General features: G+C 44.8%; 1 protein-coding gene across 6 annotated transcripts; it reads right to left on the bottom strand.

Annotated features, from left to right (window-relative positions):
- Positions 1-674: 674 nt before the first annotated feature.
- Positions 675-20,083, bottom strand: smad10a (SMAD family member 10a). Of its 6 annotated transcripts, none has more exons than XM_085447137.1 (13): positions 19,651-20,075; positions 15,698-15,773; positions 15,341-15,584; positions 11,254-11,428; positions 11,084-11,107; positions 9,700-9,885; positions 9,247-9,498; positions 8,358-8,459; positions 7,776-7,829; positions 6,803-6,986; positions 5,097-5,265; positions 3,543-3,696; positions 675-3,335 (listed from the first exon to the last, which is right to left on the bottom strand). In XM_085447137.1, the coding sequence occupies exons 1-13, from the start codon at positions 19,652-19,654 to the stop codon at positions 3,124-3,126; spliced, it is 1,836 nt and encodes a 611-aa protein (XP_085303263.1). In that variant the 5' UTR covers positions 19,655-20,075; the 3' UTR covers positions 675-3,123. The 6 variants fall into 6 exon arrangements, 5 of the variants coding, with proteins under 5 accessions (XP_085303263.1, XP_085303264.1, XP_085303268.1 ...); XM_085447138.1 differs by having other exon boundaries at positions 3,543-3,681; positions 19,651-20,071; XM_085447140.1 differs by having other exon boundaries at positions 3,271-3,335; positions 3,543-3,706; positions 19,651-20,081.
- Between the last annotated feature and the right edge of the window lie 5 nt (positions 20,084-20,088).

Below are 20,088 nucleotides of genomic sequence, written 5' to 3'. Positions count from 1 at the left end.
GAAATATGCAGCACAAGCACAAGCAGTCAGTCCTCATTGTGGCTTCTTCTTAAGGGAGTGGCAGGTCTTCAGTGACTGCAGGATCGTTGTCTTGCAACACGTACTCTCGCTTAGTCAACAGCTCTAGTTTGTCCTCCTTAAATCCTTCTTACAATCCCACAGAAATCAGAACTATCAGAGATATAGTATCCAACCCCCCAAAATAGCTCAAATAACGTTACATATTGAATCCAGTTTACAGTTGAAGCCTTTCGTCGTAATGAGCGAGGCCTGTTGCTACGGTTACTCTACAAACACACGGACAGAAAGGAAGTTCTCAGACACCCGTCCCTGTATATTTTACCCATCGCGTAACCCTATCCCAATACCTATCACCACTAGATGGTGGTAGGTGAGTTATACTCCACGACGGGCCTTCTTTAACACAAGGTTCGTCAAAGCTTTAGAACTTTGGAAGAAAACATCGTGGATTATTTGAGGGGCAACGCATACGTTTGCAGTTTCCTACTAATTATTGTTTCCTGCAAAGAACTGTGTAGTTCAGCACTCAGTGTGCAAACGGACGCAACACTGAGCTGGTTCATTAAGTGACTTTTGTCTACATGTGAGCAAAGTCATGTTTCTAATAAACCACAATGATGACTGGTCGCCATGGGTGAAATAAAATCCAGAAAGCCTAGAAATATCTTTTTATTTTTAATCGATACCAACTGTAAATCCTGCAGCTCACATGGAAAAGTACAAGTACATGTTTAATAGTGATGAATAAAGAGACAATAGCAATCTACAGGTGCTTTGGTAGACACATCATGAAAGTGACTGGTTGTAGAAAGATCTGGATAACATGATAAAAATGCGATGGTTTGCACAACCCTGTGTGAACAGAGGAAAACCAGCGTGTATCACATGCTTATATCGTTCTTGCTAAAATGAAGTAGTGCTAAGCATACTCTGAAATATTTAACTCACCAAAGACTAAGGCAATAAATAACACTACTCAGGTACAAAGAGTCATCTGTCAGTAGGACCTCTGTTCTCTCGCACACCGTCTCCACATCGCTGAAACCTGAGGGAGCCACAGAATATCGCAGAAGGATTCGAACAGCTGAAAAACCAACTCACAATGTGCAACATCGATCTTTATAGTGTTTTCTTATATCCAGTGTCGGTGCATCTACTGTTACAACAAAAGGCACACATCACAAATATTCATATGTTAATGGCTGATCACTGTAAAGCAGCTGAACCAGGCAGATTCCACAGTGTCCAAGCATCTCTACACAGACTGGTTGGTACATGTATTCACATTTAGATCAACACACAACATTCCCGTATAATATAGTTCCGTTTTCTCCAGAATTCTTTTTGTCAAGTCACAAGAAAGCAGATTTATCTCTACATGGTACAAACGCGCCTTTGTATGTGAGGCCGTGTTGTGTGCAGTGTATTTGAACTCTGTGGCAGATCCAGCTACACTCGTACAGACAGTACACGTGGGGAGCTGACTTTGCCTTTAAACGACACATCTGTGTGGTTTCAAGACTCTTTATGTAACAGGTGTTTTGGAGGACAGAAAACAAAGGCACAGGGTGTATTTGGGTGTGTGCTGTACTGTTGGGGTGCTCGAGTCAGACACTCCTCACCGAGGTGACGTTTCCCATACATTTAAGGGAAATCAGGGAAAAATCCATCACACCTGCATGAAATGCAGTCATGTTGAAGATTACAAGAGAAATGATGCATCAGGGTTTTACACGAGACAGCCAATGTCCAGATGTGCCCATTATATTATTATTATTATATCTCTTTGATAGTTAACTACAAGCACTGAGCTCAATTATTTCATTTAAATATTCAATCTTCTGATTGATGAGATCTTTACACTTTATGGCTCAGGAGGTCGAGCAGATTGTCTACGGGTCGGGTCAGTGCTTCAGGTTTATCTACGAGCCAAAGTGTCCTCGGCGAGACATTTAACCCCAAACTGCTCCGACGGATCCACTGCTGTGATAAAGTGCGATAATAATATATGTGTAAATGGGCGAATGCAGCCTGTAGTCATGGCTTCGACTACGACCCAGACTGGGCAGGATGATTGAAATCAGCTTCCCAACCAGAACTCGTGCACACAACCAGTCAGAGTTCAAGTAAACTGCTGCGGTCACTCAGAGGACAGAAAGGCACTGGTGTCAAAGGTACAGACTGGTGCTAGATGCTGAGTCTGACCATGCAAACACTGTCTGGGTTTCTGTCTCTGCGTGTGAGAAGTTAGTTGCTGTCTTATGAGTTCACTCTGCTGTGAAACTAAATGTTGGCGTCAGGATCTGATCGGCCGACCTGTTAGTTTTGGTACCGAGTCACAGACTGACTTCAGCCTGACGCTGTGACTCTGCACTGTACTTATGAGGTAATCTGGCTTTCATGAGTTATATCAACCATTTGGTTACATACAGAGTAGCACTGTTTCATTACAAAGTACAACAACACGGCGTTAAAGCTAAATGTTTTGGGCTTTTTTGTCTTTTGGTACAAAAATAATATAGTAATAATATAAACCAACGTAGAGTGAAGAGCAGAGTACAAGTACGCAGATGGAATAATCCATACCTCTACATCAGCTCTGACGTCAATGACACATAAAGAGAAGTGTAATGTGCTCAGCGTAGATTCACTGACAGCATTTTCCAGAGGTATGCAGTTTCCTGTCTGAGGTGCTTTTGACTCCAGACTGGACTTTTAAACATCTGTTTATATTCCATGAGTGAATGTGCAGAACACTCCTGCAAGAAGAAATCCAACTTGCATATCGGAGAATTGAATATCTGAAACAAATCCCTGGATTTCTCTACTGGTGGGTTCAAATGTCGCCTGCCTTGACTTTAGATTCTTAGGACTAAAGCATTAGGAAAATCCCAAAGACATCAGCATATATGTGTCTGGACAGACCTTTTGGTTACAGTGTGTATGTGCGTTTCAAAAAGCATGAGTGATTGCTACAAGCATGATTGGTTGTTGATGGTTTCTGACTGACTTGCTGGAGAAATCCTTTTGAAGAAGAAACAAAGAAGCAACCATGTGTGTCTGGTGTGTGCACATTCAAAGACTCCAGACTGCTGAGGGTTCTCAGTTCGCAGGCCCTGGGTCAGTCAGTGGCATAGTGTGCAACACCTCATCCAGAAGCTGCAGGGCACGGTGCAGGTGGACCTCCACCCAGCAGGGAGTGTGTTTGATGCTCTGACGGGGGTAGTCCGGCCCCCAGCCTTTCACGAAGCTGAGCCGCAAGATACAGAGTCGCCTCAGGTCATCGACGCCAATGCCTGCTGCTGCAGAGAGACCTGCCAGTGAACAGGGAGGGGGAGGGGTTAATATCAGAGACCATATAAGGACATTTCCACCTGCTGTTGGTCGGTGTTTGGCTGTACTCAGTCACTGTGAATGGAATTAGTAGATTCTTAGTATATTTAAAAGTTGCTGTTTTTCCCCATCATGACAGTTTCTACCTTTAACTCCACTGTGAGTGTTGTGCGTGTCTCAGCACTTACTAACTGCAGGTGCAATCCCTCCGACGCTGCCTGGACCAGGAATGTTTCCTGAGACAGCGGCTGCCTGTGCAGCAGCTGCAGCTTGAGCCGTGGCTGCCTGCTGCTGCATCTGTCTGTGGCACTGCCGTAGGTCGAATACCTGACCGAGACACAACTGGTGTACACTGTAACAGCAAACCACCTGAGGCATGAAACTCATGAATACTGCTTTACTTTCCGCCCATTGCCCCCAACCAGTCACAGCAGATGCCCGCCCCTCCCTGAGTCTGGCTGGTTACTTCCTGTGAAAAGGGAGTTTTTCTTTCCCACTGTCACCAAGTGCATGCTCAGTGGGTGTCATTGATTGTTGCCATTTTCCTTGTTTTATTGTAGGGTCTTAAAAAAGCACCTTGGTAATAAATATATGTAATATATGCAGTTTATTACTGAGCATTTTAAGTGTTTGGTACAGTGTTCTTGTGCCCAGTGCCACCTATAAACCCAGTGCTGCTCACAGGTGTTCACAGTTTTAAAAACATATGAATAGGGGTGGGTATCGTTTAGGTTTTATCCGATACCGGTGCCAAATCGGTACTTTTGAAACGGTGCCGGTGCTTAAAGAATGGAGAACACAAACTTTGTCCAAAAACCTCTCATGTTCAGCTGTTTTTTGTAAAAAGATAACAATGTTAGCCTTTTCTGCAGCTATGGGGCATATATGGTATCACTCTTGGCTGGAAGCAGTGCTTAAACAATGGAAAAAAACACAAACTTTGTCCTAAACCTCTCATGTTTAACTGTTTTCCACTTTTTCTTTGGTCATTTTAGCCTTTTTGGCCAGGGTGAAGGGAGTATCTGCCATCAAACAAGAAGACAGCCGCATGTAGCTATGATGATGTTTGCTAGTTCACCTTACATGCATTAATGTAATAACGTGGTTAGCCTACTCAACGTAAATTACACACGAACAACATGAAGCTACTCACGCAGAGAAGAACGGCTGCTGCTGCATCATCATCCTCATCATTTCTGCTACACTGGCAGGGCTAGGGGCCAGGACTCTCCTCTTTGGGTTTTTGGGGGATGTTGCTAACTCGATAACAGGCACCACACCCGCAGTAGATGTGCTCGGTGTGAGGTCTCGCAGCAAGCTATCAAATACGGCGCATTTCTGGGCTTTTAAAAAAAACGCTATGCGTCGCCAGGTGTTTCATCAGATTTGAGGTGTTACCTCCTTTGACAGTATCACAGTATCAGCTTAAAGCACTTGTTGCTGCTGAGTTTGCATCTTTTGCTGTGAAGTACAGCCAGACTTTGACCGCTTCACCTTGGACATTTTTAATCTGTAGCTCTGCTCTAAAAGAACGTACGTACCTGGCCCCGCCTACTATCCTCGGAAACGTAAAATTATTGGCTAGAATCTAAAGTGTATCACAGCTCAGGAAAAAAAGCACCGAAATGTGCGCTGCTTTTCGGTCTGGTTACTACCGTTTATGTCAGAACCGGTGCCATCATGGCACCGGACACCGGTACCCATCCCTACATATGAATGATGCGAGTGAGCTGGATTTATACCTTGATGTAGGCTCCAGGGTAGATCTTGTGCACAGCATCACCTGGTGCCCGGCCCGCTTCCCGATCGAGGTAGTAGCTCTGTACAAACACAGCATGGTCGCTCATACAGCGCATCCACACATCCCCCTCACCACGACACTCCAGCTGCACACCTTTGCCTATGTGTAGCCTGGAACACAGGGAAACAGGTCAGGAAGCCAGCATGTAGCTCTGCTTTGGGACGGTGTGCAGGGAAATGATGCAATGAAAATAAAACCTTTTGTGCTTATTTTGAAAAATGTCTTAGTGTCATTGTTATCACCAAATACTACCATGAGAAAACATTTTTATCTGCTTATTCAGCCAGTGTTGGCTGAAGCCGACGCCACATCACTACGGGCGGTTAACTACCCATCAGAGGCCAATTTTCAAAAGTGTGGATCTGTGGAAGCAGCCCCCCAAAACAGGAAGTCAGGGTCAGCTTCTGTTTAAAAGTCCGAATCTCTGATCCTACGGGTACTGTGCAGAGTTCAGGTGGAGCCAATGGCCGAGGGGACTCGCCCGCTCCTACATCCCTCTGCTTCCCTCATTTAAGAAAACCCGGCATCTTACAGACATCCCTGTAGCTCCCCTCTAAATCGGTGCACTTGGTAACAAACTGGGTTAAATTTAGTAGTCTGGAAAACTCCGTCCCAAGGACTGGTAAATGGACTGGTTCTTATAGCACTTTTCTAATCTACCTGTCGTTCTGCCATCACGTGGTCGCAGCAGATGGCCCCGCCCCTCCCTGAGCCTGATTCTGGAGGTTTCTTCCTGTTAAAAGGGAGTTTTTCCTTCCCGCTGTTGCTAAAGCACGTGTTCATGTAGGGTCATGCGATTGTTGGCGTTTTCTCTGGTTTTTCTGTTTTACTGTAAGGTCTTACAATAGAAAGTGCCACGAGGCAACTGATGCTGTGATTTTCTTCATTTCTGCGATAAATAAATTCATGATAAAAAAATATTTCACATTTTTAAAATTTTGCACAGCGGTTAGCACTGTCGCCTCACAGCAACAAGGTCCTGAGTTCAATTCCAGCACCCGGCCGGGGTCCTTCTGTGTGGAGTCTGCTCCCAGTGTTTGTGTGGGTTCTCTCCGGGTACTCCGGCTTCGTCCCACAGTCCAAAGACATGCAGTTAGCTGGGTTAGGTTGGAAATGGTTGTCTGTCTCTCTGTGTAAGCCCTGTGACACACGGACGACCTGTCCAGGATGTAACCTGCCTCTCGGCCTATGATAGCTGGGATAGGCTCCACCCCCCCCGACCCTGACACGGGTAAGCGGATTATTTTGCAGTGAAATCCAACCACATGTAATCCAGAAATGGTCACTTTTGGAATTTGAACTTCTTTTTTAATGTGTACTCAAATGTGGGACTGCTTGAATTTTAATATACAGACATTTTTAATGTATCTGTCCCAAATATCCAAGAATTATCCATATCCTGATTAATTGTGGATATTGAATGTAAAGTTCACCTGTGATGTTTACGAGCTATCATAAAGCCTCACTAATCAGTGCTGTATCGTACAGTCTCACTTTGGGAGAGGAATTATTGAAGGGTCGACCGCACAATACAAAGCGCCTTGAGGCGACTGTTGCTGTGATTTGTATAAATAAAACTGAAGGGTGATGTTCTTTGCTGAGTATTCGAAAAGTCATTGCACAGTTTGTGTGTCTGCGTCAACACACCTGGCCCTCTCACTTGCATCTGTGCGATGGACATTACTCAGCTGGCCGAGGCAGAAGCGATCACCTCCTGACGGGTCAACATAACCATCCACAGTCACTACCGGGCAGCTGGAAGGCACCTTGAACATCTCCCCCACCTGAACATCCATTTCAAAGTAGGAGACAGAGCACCAAAACTCTGGTCCTGCAGTAAGAGAGAAACATGTTTACAACAAAGTCAAGAAAACAGACGATCTGTTTGTGAAGTGCACGACTCAAAAATGATTTGGACAAATAAGAAGTAGAGATGTGTTAATAGACATTTAATATGCGTGAAAATCAGCCATATGTAAGTAAAACACATCATCAGCTTCTGTTACTCTGTGAGAAAATCTAAAGACAGATATTCAACGTACAAGCCCACAGCCCTGAGAGCTCTGAAACTATATTGTGACAATATGAGGTAGAGCGGACTGGTCCACACTGACAGATGGCTGGATCAGAATCTAGAATTTCTATGACGTCCATGTAGTTCAGTAATTAGGAAAAAGCCTTATTTTTGTGTTAAAATTTCATTTGGACAAAGTAAGTGACTGTGGGGGTGCGACTGGCTCAGCTGCAGGGGAGGGGCGGCTCAGTGACGCAGGGGGGGGCACAGGCGGTGCATTTGGACTAATCACAGTCGAGAGACCAGCTCTGAGCAGAGACTGTGGAGCTGTGCATATGAAAGTTGAACTGGGAGCACAAACAGTGTGTGTGTGTGTGTGTGTGTGTGTGTGTGTGTGTGTGTGTGTGTGTGTGTGTGTGTGTGTGTGTGTGTTGGGTCCATCTTACAGTGACCATTACAACCACAGAAACTGAAAAACTGCAGTGGACAAAAAACCAACAACTAAGATGTCAAACTGACAAAAGACGAGCATCAAAGTCTCCGTATGTAACCGCTGGGAATATTATTGGTGAACAGCCGTGTTCATATTGACAAATGGTGTCTAACCTGAATGACTGGACCCTGAAGGAGGGAAAGAGGTTGAGCTGTGATGCTGGGACCCTAAAAAGCAAAAAGATGCGTACATTAGTCTGGAGTGGCAAAAAAGCAGAACATTTGTAAGGCTGTGGCAGGCTGTGACGTTTCCACACTCGACCTTACGCTGAGACGTGTGGCTGTCCGGGGTGTGTGCATGACAACAAACATACAAAAACATGATGACAGAAGTGCTGAACGTGAACTGAACATACAATCAGGACACCTTCTTGCAATTTGAATATTTTACATATAAGGACAGAGTAAAAAAAAACTCCTAAAGTCATGCAGAAAATAGTTAAATCAAAAAATAATGTGATGTAACATGAAGTAAGTTATTGATTGTGAGCAAACCCCTCCCCTCCCCAAACATTCAAGCACAGCACATTTGAAATGTGAGTTTTTGACCTGTGCATGTGACTGTGCACAGTGTCAGGCATCACAGCGTGCACACGCTCTGTGTGAGGCTTCATAAGGGAGGAAGTTCTGCAGCAGTGCATTCAAATATCAGAGTATCAGTGATCAGAACAGGACACATTGTGAAGCATTTCTTACAGTGATGGTTTGGAAGATGCAGAGGAGGCTGTTGGTGACCGCGCCCTTCCTGCTGGGGTCCAATGGGAGTGTAGGAGGCCGTGCTACTGCCTGTCCAAACAGCTGCGTCACAGGAAAGCAAAATCTGATCAGTGTTTTTGAAATAACGCGCTCAAATCTGAAATGAATGTATGCAAAAGTCAAATTAACCAGTGAATAACTTACTAAACATCCGTTAGCTAAATGTGCAGAAGAAATCAGAAGCACCTTTGTTTGTTCTTTGCACTGCATATTTATTTATAACCTGCATATAATCAGCACTAAGAATTCATTTGTAAATAAAACAAATATTATTTCCAATTAAAAATGATTAGAACTCAGATATTTATCCAACATTTACTGTTTAAGTGCATGTTTGAAACTAAACAATCCTCCAGTCTGTAGTGGCTGTAAACTTCAGACTAAGCTGACAAAAGTCAAGACTATGGCCCCGCCCCTCCCTGAGCCTGGTTCTGCCGGAGGTTTCTTCCTGTTAAAAGGGAGTTTTTCTTTCCCACTGTCGCCAAAGTGCTGCTCATAGGGGGTCATATGATTGTTGGGTTTTCTCTGTATCTATGAGGCGCCTTGAGGCGACTTTTGTTGTGATTTGGCGCTATATAAATAAAACTGAATTGAATTGAATTAAGCAGCATCATGTTTACACTGTTTAGTGTCGAGCTCAGGAGCACATGCATGAAAAGATTGGTGTTAATGAATGAATCAAACCAGCTAACGTGTCCAGCACTAACCCACGGAAACAAATATGAATGCTAACAAGTGCTTTTGATTCTTTTATTACTGGGTGAACTGGCAACAGGACCAAGAGGCTTTGATTTGTAAGAAGTGCGTTAGTACAAGGACGTGAGCTCACTGTGGAATGAAGGCTGAGTCTGAGACTGCGTATTGCTGCTGTATCCATTCTGTCTATTCAAATGAGAGGGAGGTAGAGGGGGCTGCTGTGAGTGGGTGTGCTGCGAGGGATGCTGGGCAGCCTGCTGCTGAGAGGAAACCTGGGGTGGGCTTTGAGGTTGTTGTTGAATGACTTGAGCCTGTGGAGATGGAGTTTGGAGACAGCCATCACCATGACTGCCCTGCAGTGGCAGCATGGAGCCAGAGGCAGGCACTGGAAGACAAACAGAGGAGCACGTCGGACCTGGTTTACATGCTGTGACTGTTATCAACTATCTGTGGAGGAAAGATAGAAAGAAGCTTTGTCGTCCCTTAATATAAAGTTTGAGCAGTCCCAGTGTAAAACAAAAGTACACATGACAAGATATGAACATTGACAGGTTCATCAAACTGCGCTGAATAATGATCTGCTGACCTTTGGGTGACACAGCCAGGTTAGAGTATCTGGTAACAGGTGGGGGGCCGTGGGGTTCAGAAGGGGGCAGAAGGGGACTATAGTGGTCTGGAGCTGCTTGGTGGTCGGACAGAGGCATACCAGGCGGAAGGTCCATCTGTATACAATCAGGGATGTATTCTTCTTTGATTAGTCCGCTCGATGCAGCTGTGAGAGGCAGGAGGAGGTGAGGTCACACAAAGAGGCACAGCACTGATTTGTATTTAATGCTGATGGATGTATGAGTGCGAAGGAGAGTTCATATCAGACTACACCATGTAAGGGGTCACCTGCCAAAGGCCTTCAATGATGTGAATGTACTTAATATTCTAACAGAAGTCACAGTGTGACGTGGGCCTGTTCACTACAGCCGACCACTGGTGTTTTCATTTAGCTGTTTAGTGTTCGTGTAAATCACACACATACATTCCTCTGCTCGTTTCCTCATTATTTAAAAATAAAGTTGTGATATTAGGAATAAAATGAGAGAAACAACAATGCTGTCGAGGCTCTTTTTTCACGAAGGGACATAATTATCAGAGCTCATGTGGGACAAATGCACACGAACAAATCTTTAACGCTGTTTTTTGCTTTCATTTACTAACACTTGCATTTATGTCATGAAACATGTTTGTTTAGTAATAAGAACTGATTCATGATTTCACATTCATGTGTAACACTTCTGATCACTGTCATGAGAATCGACCATAAACCTTAAAGTAAAAACATAAATGACTGGAACGGAGCAGCAGCTCCCAGCAGTTCATTTCCTTGGACTTGTTGGTCCGCTTGCCTGTCGATCCCGCGTATCTGTTCCACTAATGCTCGCGACACCGTTCAGGCAACAAAGTAACGTAACGACTGCTGGAACAAATTACTGTCTCCTGGGAGGAATTAAGCAGTGATGGCAGAGGGAGCCAATCAGAATCGATGAGGAATTGAATCATCAAGTGGAATTTGAATTGCTACGTTCTTACTGATTCCATCCCTACGTGTGACTTTCCCACAGATCCCGGGGTCATTTTAGTCCAGCCTCTCGGCAGCTTCGGTCGTCGCTGTGTAAATGTTTTTTGACTTCTCTGTCCCGGTTACAAAGAGATGTTTGAGAGTTCGAAGTGTGTGGTTGGCTGCACAGCACAGAGTGACTCGGATGATGAGAACACGCTTTCTGTCAGTATCATTAGTTAGGTGGTGTCAACCACACGTCTGAGGAATACAGAGACTTCTTATAGACTGCTCATTGCATATGAATACAAACAAATCTCGAGGTCCCCAGTTACAACATAAACATTTACTAAATGTATTTTGTCACAACTACATGTGGATTGGAAATGTTCATGCTGTGTTTCTGTGAAACAGAACTCACCTGTGTTTTGAAGGCTGAGACCAACTTTTAGAGAACAGGGACAGAATAAGAGAAACATTTTGACTGAAGACATCACAACAATATCTGTCATTCATGATGTCATAATGTCATTGCAGTTAAGGAGACCGTGGAGTCCACGTAAGAGCTGCTGAGGTAAAGCGTTGACCTACCGATGCCTGGTGACACCACCCTCTCATAATGGTAGGGGTTGACACACACGCTGTCATACTTGAGGTCAAAAGCATACTGGCAGAATTTGACATGCTTTAGTTCATTCTTGTGGAGGTCAGGCCAGCGCCACAGCCGTGCGTAAATCACATGAGGGAAGCCTTTCCTGCCTGCCACCTGAAGAGACAGCAAAGCAACATTACAGCAGTTCCAGTACAGTCTAAACCAGGAAGCCTGTTTTAGAGCTACGACAGGGAAGCTGTGAAGCGTAACAGGAAAACCTTTGTTGACTTCCTGCGTACAGCAGAGAATTGTTTGTGGATCTGTATACTGCTGTCTGAGTGACAGCGTTCAACAACAGTACAGATTAGCAGAGCGCAGCTTCAACACGCATCTTAGTCCTATTGTCTCAGATTTTGGCCTCAACACTACAACACCCAAAATAAAAATACACCGACAATGGCCACCAGACTTCAAGGTGAAGTTAGATTTCACCACACAAGCCCTGCTTGCCTTGGTTACCATGATGGGAAGCCAGTGCTGCATACGCACTCATCCGCCACTTTGCATTGATATGTGTACACTGTGGTTGTGGAGGGCCGGACATGGTCGGCAAAAATGCTTCTTCAAACGTTTACACAAGGCTCAATTGTTACTAAGGGGTGAGATATCCCCACAAGACCACACCTGCACCACCACCAGCCTACACCACCGATGTAAGGCAGGATGGACCTGTGCTTTCATGTTGTTTCTGCCAAATCCTTAGTTTGTACAGGAAAAGTCCAGAAGCTCGGAAGTTTTTAAAATACTACAACTATCGGACACCATCGGCCATGTTACGTTACGTCCCTTTAATCACCGCTCAGCCTCGTTCTGATGCTTGGTTGGAACTTGCAGGTCATCTTAGCCACATACCTAAATGCAGTTGCTGTCATGTGATTGGCTGATTATACAGTGGGATGCAAACGTTTGGGCAGCCTTGTTAGTAGTCATTATTTGCCTGTAAAAATCGTTGGTTGTGACATTAAAAATGTCAGTTAAATACATCATATAGGAGATGCACACAGTGATATTTGAGAAGTGAGATGAAGTTTATTGGATTTACAGAAAGTGTGCAAGGATTGTTTAAACAAAAATCAGGCAGGTGCATAAATTTGGGCACCACAAAGAAATGAAATCAATATTTAGCAGATCCGCCGTCTGCAGAAACTCCAGCCTCTAAACGCTTCCTGTAGGTCCCGATGAGAGTCTGGATTGTGGCTGAAGGTATTTTGGACCATTTCCTCTACAAAACATCTCTCGTTCATTCAGGTTTGATGGCTTCCGAGCATGGTCAGCTCTCTCTAACTCACAGCACAGATGTTCAATAATATTCAGGTCTGGGCTGAGATGAACGTTCCAGAACGTTGTTCTTGTTCCTCTGCATGAAAGCTTTAGTGGATTTTGAGCAGTGTCTCGGTCGTTGTCTTGTTGAAAGATCCAGCCCCGGCGCAGCTTCAGCTTTGTCTCTGATTCTCCAGAATCTGCTGATACTGAGTGGACTCCATGTGTCCCTGCACTGGCCACACAGCCCCACAGCATGATGGATCCACCACCATATTTTCCTGGAGGCAGCAGGTGTTGTTCTTGGACTGCTGTGTTCTTTTTCCTCCATGCATAACACCCCTTGTTATGCCCAAATAACTCAATGTTAGTTTCATCAGTCCACAGCACCTTATTCCAGAATGAAGCTGGTTTGTCCAAATGTGCTTCAGCAAACCTCAAGCGTCTCTGTTTGTGCTGTGGGCGGAGCAAAGGCTTCCTCTGCATCACTCTCACATGCAGCATCTCCTTGTGTAAAGTGCGCCGAATGGTTGAACGATGCACAGCGACTCCATCTGCTGCAAGATGATGTTGCAGGTCTTTGGTGCTGGTCTGTGGGTCGACTCTGACTGTTCTCACCGTCGCTTCTGTCTCTCCGAGATTTTTCTCGGTCTGTCACTTCGAGCCTTAACTTGAACTGAGCCTGTGGTCTTTTTCTCAATATGTTCCTAACTGTGGAAACAGACGGCTTAACTCTCTGAGACAGCTTTCTGTGTCCTTCCCCTAAACCATGATGCTGAACAATCTTTGTCTTCAGGTCATTTGACAGTTGTTTTGAGACCCTGTGTTGCTGCTCTCCAGGGAAAATTAAACAATTCTTGCACACTTTCTGTAAATCCAATAAACTTCATCTCACTTCTCAAATATCACTGTGTGTGTCTCCTATATGATGTATTTAACTGACATTTTTTATTGTAACAACCAACGATTTATACAGGCAAATAATGACTACTAACAAGGCTGCCCAAACGTTTGCATCCCACTGTATATTTACAGCTGAATAGGTGTACCTAATAAAGTGGCTGATGACACTGTATGAAAAAAACCTACAGAATTTTCTGACAGTTCAGGTTTTCACATAAAGGTCAGCTTTTAAATTGCAGCAAAGATCGGTAGGTAATTAGTCATGTAGACGGAGACAAACTCGCGGCCCGCGGCCCGTTTGCAGCCCACGTCACCCCTACTTGCGGCCCGCAATTTAATATGGAATTTAATATGAAGGCAACAGGCAGAGTGTTACAGGCGGAGCCCTTTAAGAACGTAGCCTCATTCACAGTGTGGTCCGTGCTGCAGGGACAACCTGCGGGACCGCCTCTCCCATTGTGTGTGAGCGCGAGGAAGGGAGGAGAAGCAGAATCAAAAAGATGGAAGCATGTAAATATAATAAAACCACTGCAGCCAAACAGAGAGCCTGACGAGCCCAGCTGTAAGTAAGCTGTTAAGACTCGACTGTACAGCGTGTTCGAGTTTTCCTCTGAAACAATAAGCTCCGTTGGAGCAGCCTTTCAACGTCTCTCTCTGTCTCTGCTAGCAAAGTTGACCCAGACAGTAAAGCTAGTCAAGAGACCCCTTAACTCGACGTATTAGCCGGCGGTCCCTTTACTACGGTTCAGACCAGGCTGAGCTAACAAGAGAGTACAAACTGTGTTAGGTTAGTGAGAGTTATTCATAAAGAAAACAAAGATGGTCTATGTCTGCATTTTCACTTTGTTAAATACGAACAAAGTTATAGCGGGAGGTGCTGCCACGTGTCTGTGCAGAAAGACAGGACCAATTTGTTTATTTGGCAGTTCAACGAAAGGCTTCGGTTAGTTAAGAGTGAGTTGAAAAAAGCTTTGTCTTATTATACAATATTTAACCTCCTAGGACCTGAGCTCTTCCACAGCAGCATTTTCATTTCTCTTTGATATTTGGGCTGACTGGGACCCGATGAATGTAAAAACAAAGAATTACCAGATTTTTGTTTCCAAGAAGAATGAGAGCCACATATGAGGATATTAGTTTAAAATTTCAGTAGAACAGCGGCAGCATAACGTCCTCGTAAGTGCACATCAGGCCCTTGTAGAGCAAAATTGAGTATTTTGGTCTAAATAACCCACATATGTGGACCCAGGTCCTAGGGGGTTAAAATAAAGAAAAACACTGTTTTTGGACATAATTGTGGCTGTTTTCTTGTTCTAATTGAACACTTTAGTGTCCAACGAGACGACAGTGCCAGCAGCGGCCCCCAGCTCCTCTGAGTTGGAGACTCCTGCTCTGGATGCTTCATTCAAACCAGAGACTGACAACTTTCAAGGTCAATACAAACCAAACCAAGCAGGAAATGTGATGTGGGACGATTCCCCAAAGCAGAGCAAGACAAAGCCAATAGGATACAAAGAGTGTTGTTGCACAAAGACATCAGGATTTTGGCAGAAAGTTTGTGACGTTGTAACACTAACATTTTGTCGTTTTTTATGCCTACATGCTGTATGTGATAAACAGTGAACCTGAATCGCACTGTCAGCCCTAAACAAAACGACTGCTGCACCAATAAACCTCAAAGCACTAATAATTGTGTATAGAATCGCACTTCAGTTGAATACTGACCACAGCAACTCTAACCCGCCGAGGAAATTCGTAAACATGAAATGAAAAAAGTGAAATCATTGATAAACATACGAATCATGCACAGAAAGATCAAAGCAGTGATCAAAGTGACGCCCTTCATGTTGCAGGTGGACTGACCTGCAGCCGTCCATCTAGAGTCCTCTGGATGGTGACACACTTGCTGGGATGAACACCATTGGTGGTGACGGCAGTGATGAGAGAGTCCAGCTCGTCCTTCTTCTCCTTTAGCTTCTTCACCAGACTCTCGATGGCGCGCTTAGCAAAGCCCTCGTTCTCCCCGCCCTGCCGGTGGCACATGAGGCTGTGGACGATGCTGAGGCAGGCATCGTTGCTGCTTGGTGGGTTTACTGACATGATGGTGCTGTCACAGGGCCAAAAATGGACATTTGTTCTACTTACTAGGCATGTGACAAAAAGCAGAGACATCTAAAGTTGATGGCAGCTAAAACATGGCGTCATTCCTGTGTTGCTTACCTGGTGTTAAGTTGGTCCACCAATGAGTGACCAGAAAGTTCACTGGCATCATGATGGCCCAGCTCTGAATCGTTCCCTGTTAGTGGAGCAAGAACACCAACACTTAGTGGATCCTAGTGAGGCCACGTACACAAGAGTCACTAAAGATGAAGAAGGTGTTTCTCAGGCTGGCTTTTTGTCTCCTCCCAGTCCTGAATAGTGATTGTTTACAGATATGAATGTGAATAAGAACTGTTAACCACTTCAGCACTAAGCCGCCGCTACTCTGCCTCGTCCTCAAATGATCCCATTCACAAGATTTTCAGAAAACTTGACCTCTGACCTTCATCTTGAGGTCGAGGTCACTGAAATTCAAACTGATCTGAGATTTTCAGTGGACGCAACTATGGTAGAAATGTTGAAATCCTATGTCACCTCATGCTTGAGTCACAGACTTGACTGACAATAACACCCAATCAGCTTTTTCTGCCCGAGGGTTGAAAAGGCTCCACGAGGCAGCCGGGCCACAAAGAGCTGGTTACTCTTCCTAAAGGCAAAGCTAGCTGTGAGGGCACACTGAGGTATGAAGGTACATATGATGCAAAATGTGAACATTTGTCAAATAAAATGTGAGGACTGTATTTTGACATTGTTCACACGCGTGTTTTTAATTTGCAGTTGCAGAAAAATATTCACAAATGTGCAGACTGATATCTTCACAAAGCCAGAGGCTTTAATTGAATAATTCAAATTTTCTTCATCTTAATAAACGTTAGCACATTAGCACTGAGTAAATCCACACAGACATCAGAAATCCGTGATCAGGGAGAACATACAGAGAACATACAGAGAACAGCAGAGACGGTGGAGGCACAGACGTGTCCACGCTCCTGTCTCCGTTCTTTTAGGATTCTGTGATGGTGGAAGATGGTTTGCCTCCCACTGACAGCACTGGGAGGCAAACCATCTTCCACCATCATTGGACCTGCTCAGGTGATTAACAACTAATTATTAATTCACATATTTACATCATTTTAGACACTTTGTGTTAAAAAGCAGGATGACAGCCACAGACATTTTGAAACCAACTTTGTGGTCTGACTGGTTCTGTCTGATCTTTACTGTACCAACCACGGGTCTGTTGTGTGTCACCCAGCTTCCTCATCAGCCATCTACTACAGATGATGATCAAGTATGTGATCATTACTACAATAGAACCTCAGAAATATGCAAAACCATATGTGATTGTTCATGTTTATGTGGTTTGGCATTCATTCTTTTTTCCTTTTAAACAACAATGACAAAGTTTTAACAAGCCGTTTAACAACATTCATTTACTTAAATCATTGCAAAGTTCCCTGATGTGATTCATGGATTTCATCTGCATGAAATTTCATTAGAAATCAAATCAATCTGCTGCATGACACCAACTTGGCACAGTCGCCTTTTAGCATAATAAACATGGAGGTACTGAGGGAGACTCTGGTTTCAGAGGTGAAGTAACGGTCCTCTTTTACTGCCAAGCTGGGTCAAACTGAGGCATATCCAAGCTGTCACAGCAGCATACTGATCAGTGCATTTATGCTATATAGCTAGCTAGCTAACATTGTTTCTTCATTCGTGCTTTTTTTGCTGCTGCATCTAATTAGAAGTGAAGGAACTGTGATGTTTGCACTGATGTCCTCATTAATCAGAGTGCTAATGTACTAAAAGAAAGCTCTGAACAAACTTACCATGGCTCTGTGTGCATTGTGATTGTGAATCAGGCATGGGGAAAGAGGACAGCACTCCTTTGCCTCTTTTCCACTGGTGCCTACTTGGTTTGACTCGATTTATTGATGTGGTACTCAACTGTAATGTCACTTTTTTCCAAAATACTATTTCGAGTTTAATCTTGATTTTTTTTTTTTTTTTTTGGGGGGGGGGGGGGATCTGCTCCTAATGCTCTGTTGCAGATTAGAGTGGACTTCAGCAAAACATCTTCCTCTCTCTGCTTCTTGGGGGGAGGAGGGATCAGAGAACGTGGCCCCAGAGTGCTCAGGGCCTGGATCTCTGTGAGTGCTGCCCACTGAGCCGCAGCACCACAGTTCCTAAGTCCCTGTGGAGGGTGGGATGCACCAAAACTTCCATCGGTGGTTGTCTAATGAGCTGCCAATGTTTTCCTTTCATACAGACACCTGGGCATCATTTTTGTCTCCAAGGATATCCATGTCAACATCATCCCCCTTGTCTTCTCCCTCTTTCCAGTCAAGAAGCCGGTTGAAGAGAGGAGGAAATTCAGCCTCCGGGACCAGGATTCTGGGAGTGATGCCAGTGTGTGCCTGACACGATACAGATGCAGAGGGGATGGGTAGTTTCCCCAAGACAGTCAACCCACAACAGCTGGGTGAGGGCAGGATGCGACATCCTTAACCTTCCCACCACCAGCGTTCCCCTGAGAGGATCCAATGTGAGCCATACCCACTAATGCTCAGCTTTGACAGCTAACAATAGCTACACAGTCACAAGCTCACTTGAGGTGCTAGCTTTAAAACCGCTTACTAAAAACAATATACTGTGACGAAAAAATATAATTCCAGTGTAGGAACATTTGTGAAAGCGGAAAAACCCACGTTCATGGACCTGCATCAACAAGCACTGGATAAACTTGGTCGGGGACCACTGAGGAGGTCTAGTGATCTTCATGGGGAAGAAGGAATGCCTGGTGTGGCCACTAAAAAAGGGGGTTGGGGACCCCCTGTCCTTGAAGCGACTGGTTTGTCTTAGCCTGGCGTGGTAGACCGTGACTGGTCACACCAGAGGGCGCTTCCCACAGTGAGATACCAAGCAAGATACCAAAGGTAAAAAAGAACTACAACTTTACAGACAACAACATGTATGTAACAACATAGGGAAGTAAATGTCATGCAGCATTTTGTAACAAAGCAAAGTATGGTAAATGGCCTGTATTTATATAGCGCTTTACTAGTCCCTAAGGACCCCAAAGCGCTTTACATATCCAGTCATCCACCCATCCACACACTGGTGATGGCAGCTACATTGTAGCCACAGCCACCCTGGGGCGCACTGACAGAGGCGAGGCTGCCGGACACTGGCGCCACCGGGCCCTCTGACCACCACCAGTAGGCAACGGGTGAAGTGTCTTGCCCAAGGACACAACGACCAACACTGTCCAAGCTGGGGCTCGAACCGGCAACCTTCCGATTACAAGGCGAACTCCCAACTCTTGAGCCACGATCGCATATAGAATTACCTCAAGGTTCATACTTTAAAACTGTACAGCACAGTCTTGTGAATGTTTCTTTGCACCTTTTTTGCAAACACATATGCGAACTTTGAAATATCTGCTATTTGCTTTAAAATGAAATGCACAGTGTGTTCTGCGCACAGTTTCTAAGCGTGTGGAGAAGGTAGGATATTGTAATGCAATACGGCCTTTTACTATAGCCTAACTCATGGAAAGAATACAGGCAGTCGCTGCTTTTAGTGACTGCTATACTTTCCTAACCGCACACACACTTCCCTAAACATGCTGCTCATGAAACAGGAGCACCAATATAATACTCGCAATGCAAAATCACAGTTGAATGGACACGGCCACGCCAACCTGACCGTGTCCTATGTGCTTAACAAAACCTGAACAGTTTCCAGGCCATTCATTCCAGTCAGTGACATTCCGCACATCCCGAAACCTGCTGCCTCGACATGCCCAGCTGATATGATACAGATATAAATATGAAGGTTATTTACATTTTCCACTTAAACTTTACCAATAAGATTGGACATATTTGAACGCTGGAACCGGAAAACGGACGATACAACACCGGTCAGTATGTACCAAACGGGACAGTAGAAAGAGCAGTTGTTGCATTTTAAAAGCAACAATTTAGCAAGCTAACTTGACTCTTCCTCACGCTTTCGTAACAGCAATGACGAAAAATAGAATCAAAGATAGAGAAACTATTTCTACTTACACATCAGCCAAAGTAGAGAAGAACTTGGACAGAACGATCGCTGAGCTATTCGACAATTGCCTCAAGTGTTGCACTCCGACAGCTCTGCGTGCTGTGTCTGCTGCCCAGAGCTGCCGTTTGTGTTTATAGCGATTTTTGTTAGATCTGAGTGTCTCGCTGTGTTCACGGGGGGATTTCTCTGTGAATTCCTGTAGTGGAGAAAGCCAGCGTTTCTCAGTGGCTCTACTGCGCTAGCTTGATGTTTCTCAGTTGTTTCATCCCTTTATCAGACCCACTGTCTCCTCGTGCATCTTGCCCCTTCCTCTCGTGCACGCCACAATAACAATAGCTGGGAGACGACGTGCGCGTCAGTGTCTCGACACGCCGCAGCCAATCGGCGGTCAGGTGTCACAGGGCACGCACCTCTCGGCCAATCGCGCCGCGGTTCTCACAGCAGGA

The sequence above is a fragment of the Copadichromis virginalis genome, linkage group LG22 (assembly GCF_057382275.1).
Source record: "Copadichromis virginalis isolate Kocher_CV1m ecotype Utaka linkage group LG22, C_Virginalis_male_GT1.1, whole genome shotgun sequence".
Taxonomy (NCBI): Eukaryota; Metazoa; Chordata; class Actinopteri; order Cichliformes; family Cichlidae; genus Copadichromis; species Copadichromis virginalis.
This window is presented reverse-complemented; position numbering and strand designations above follow the sequence as displayed.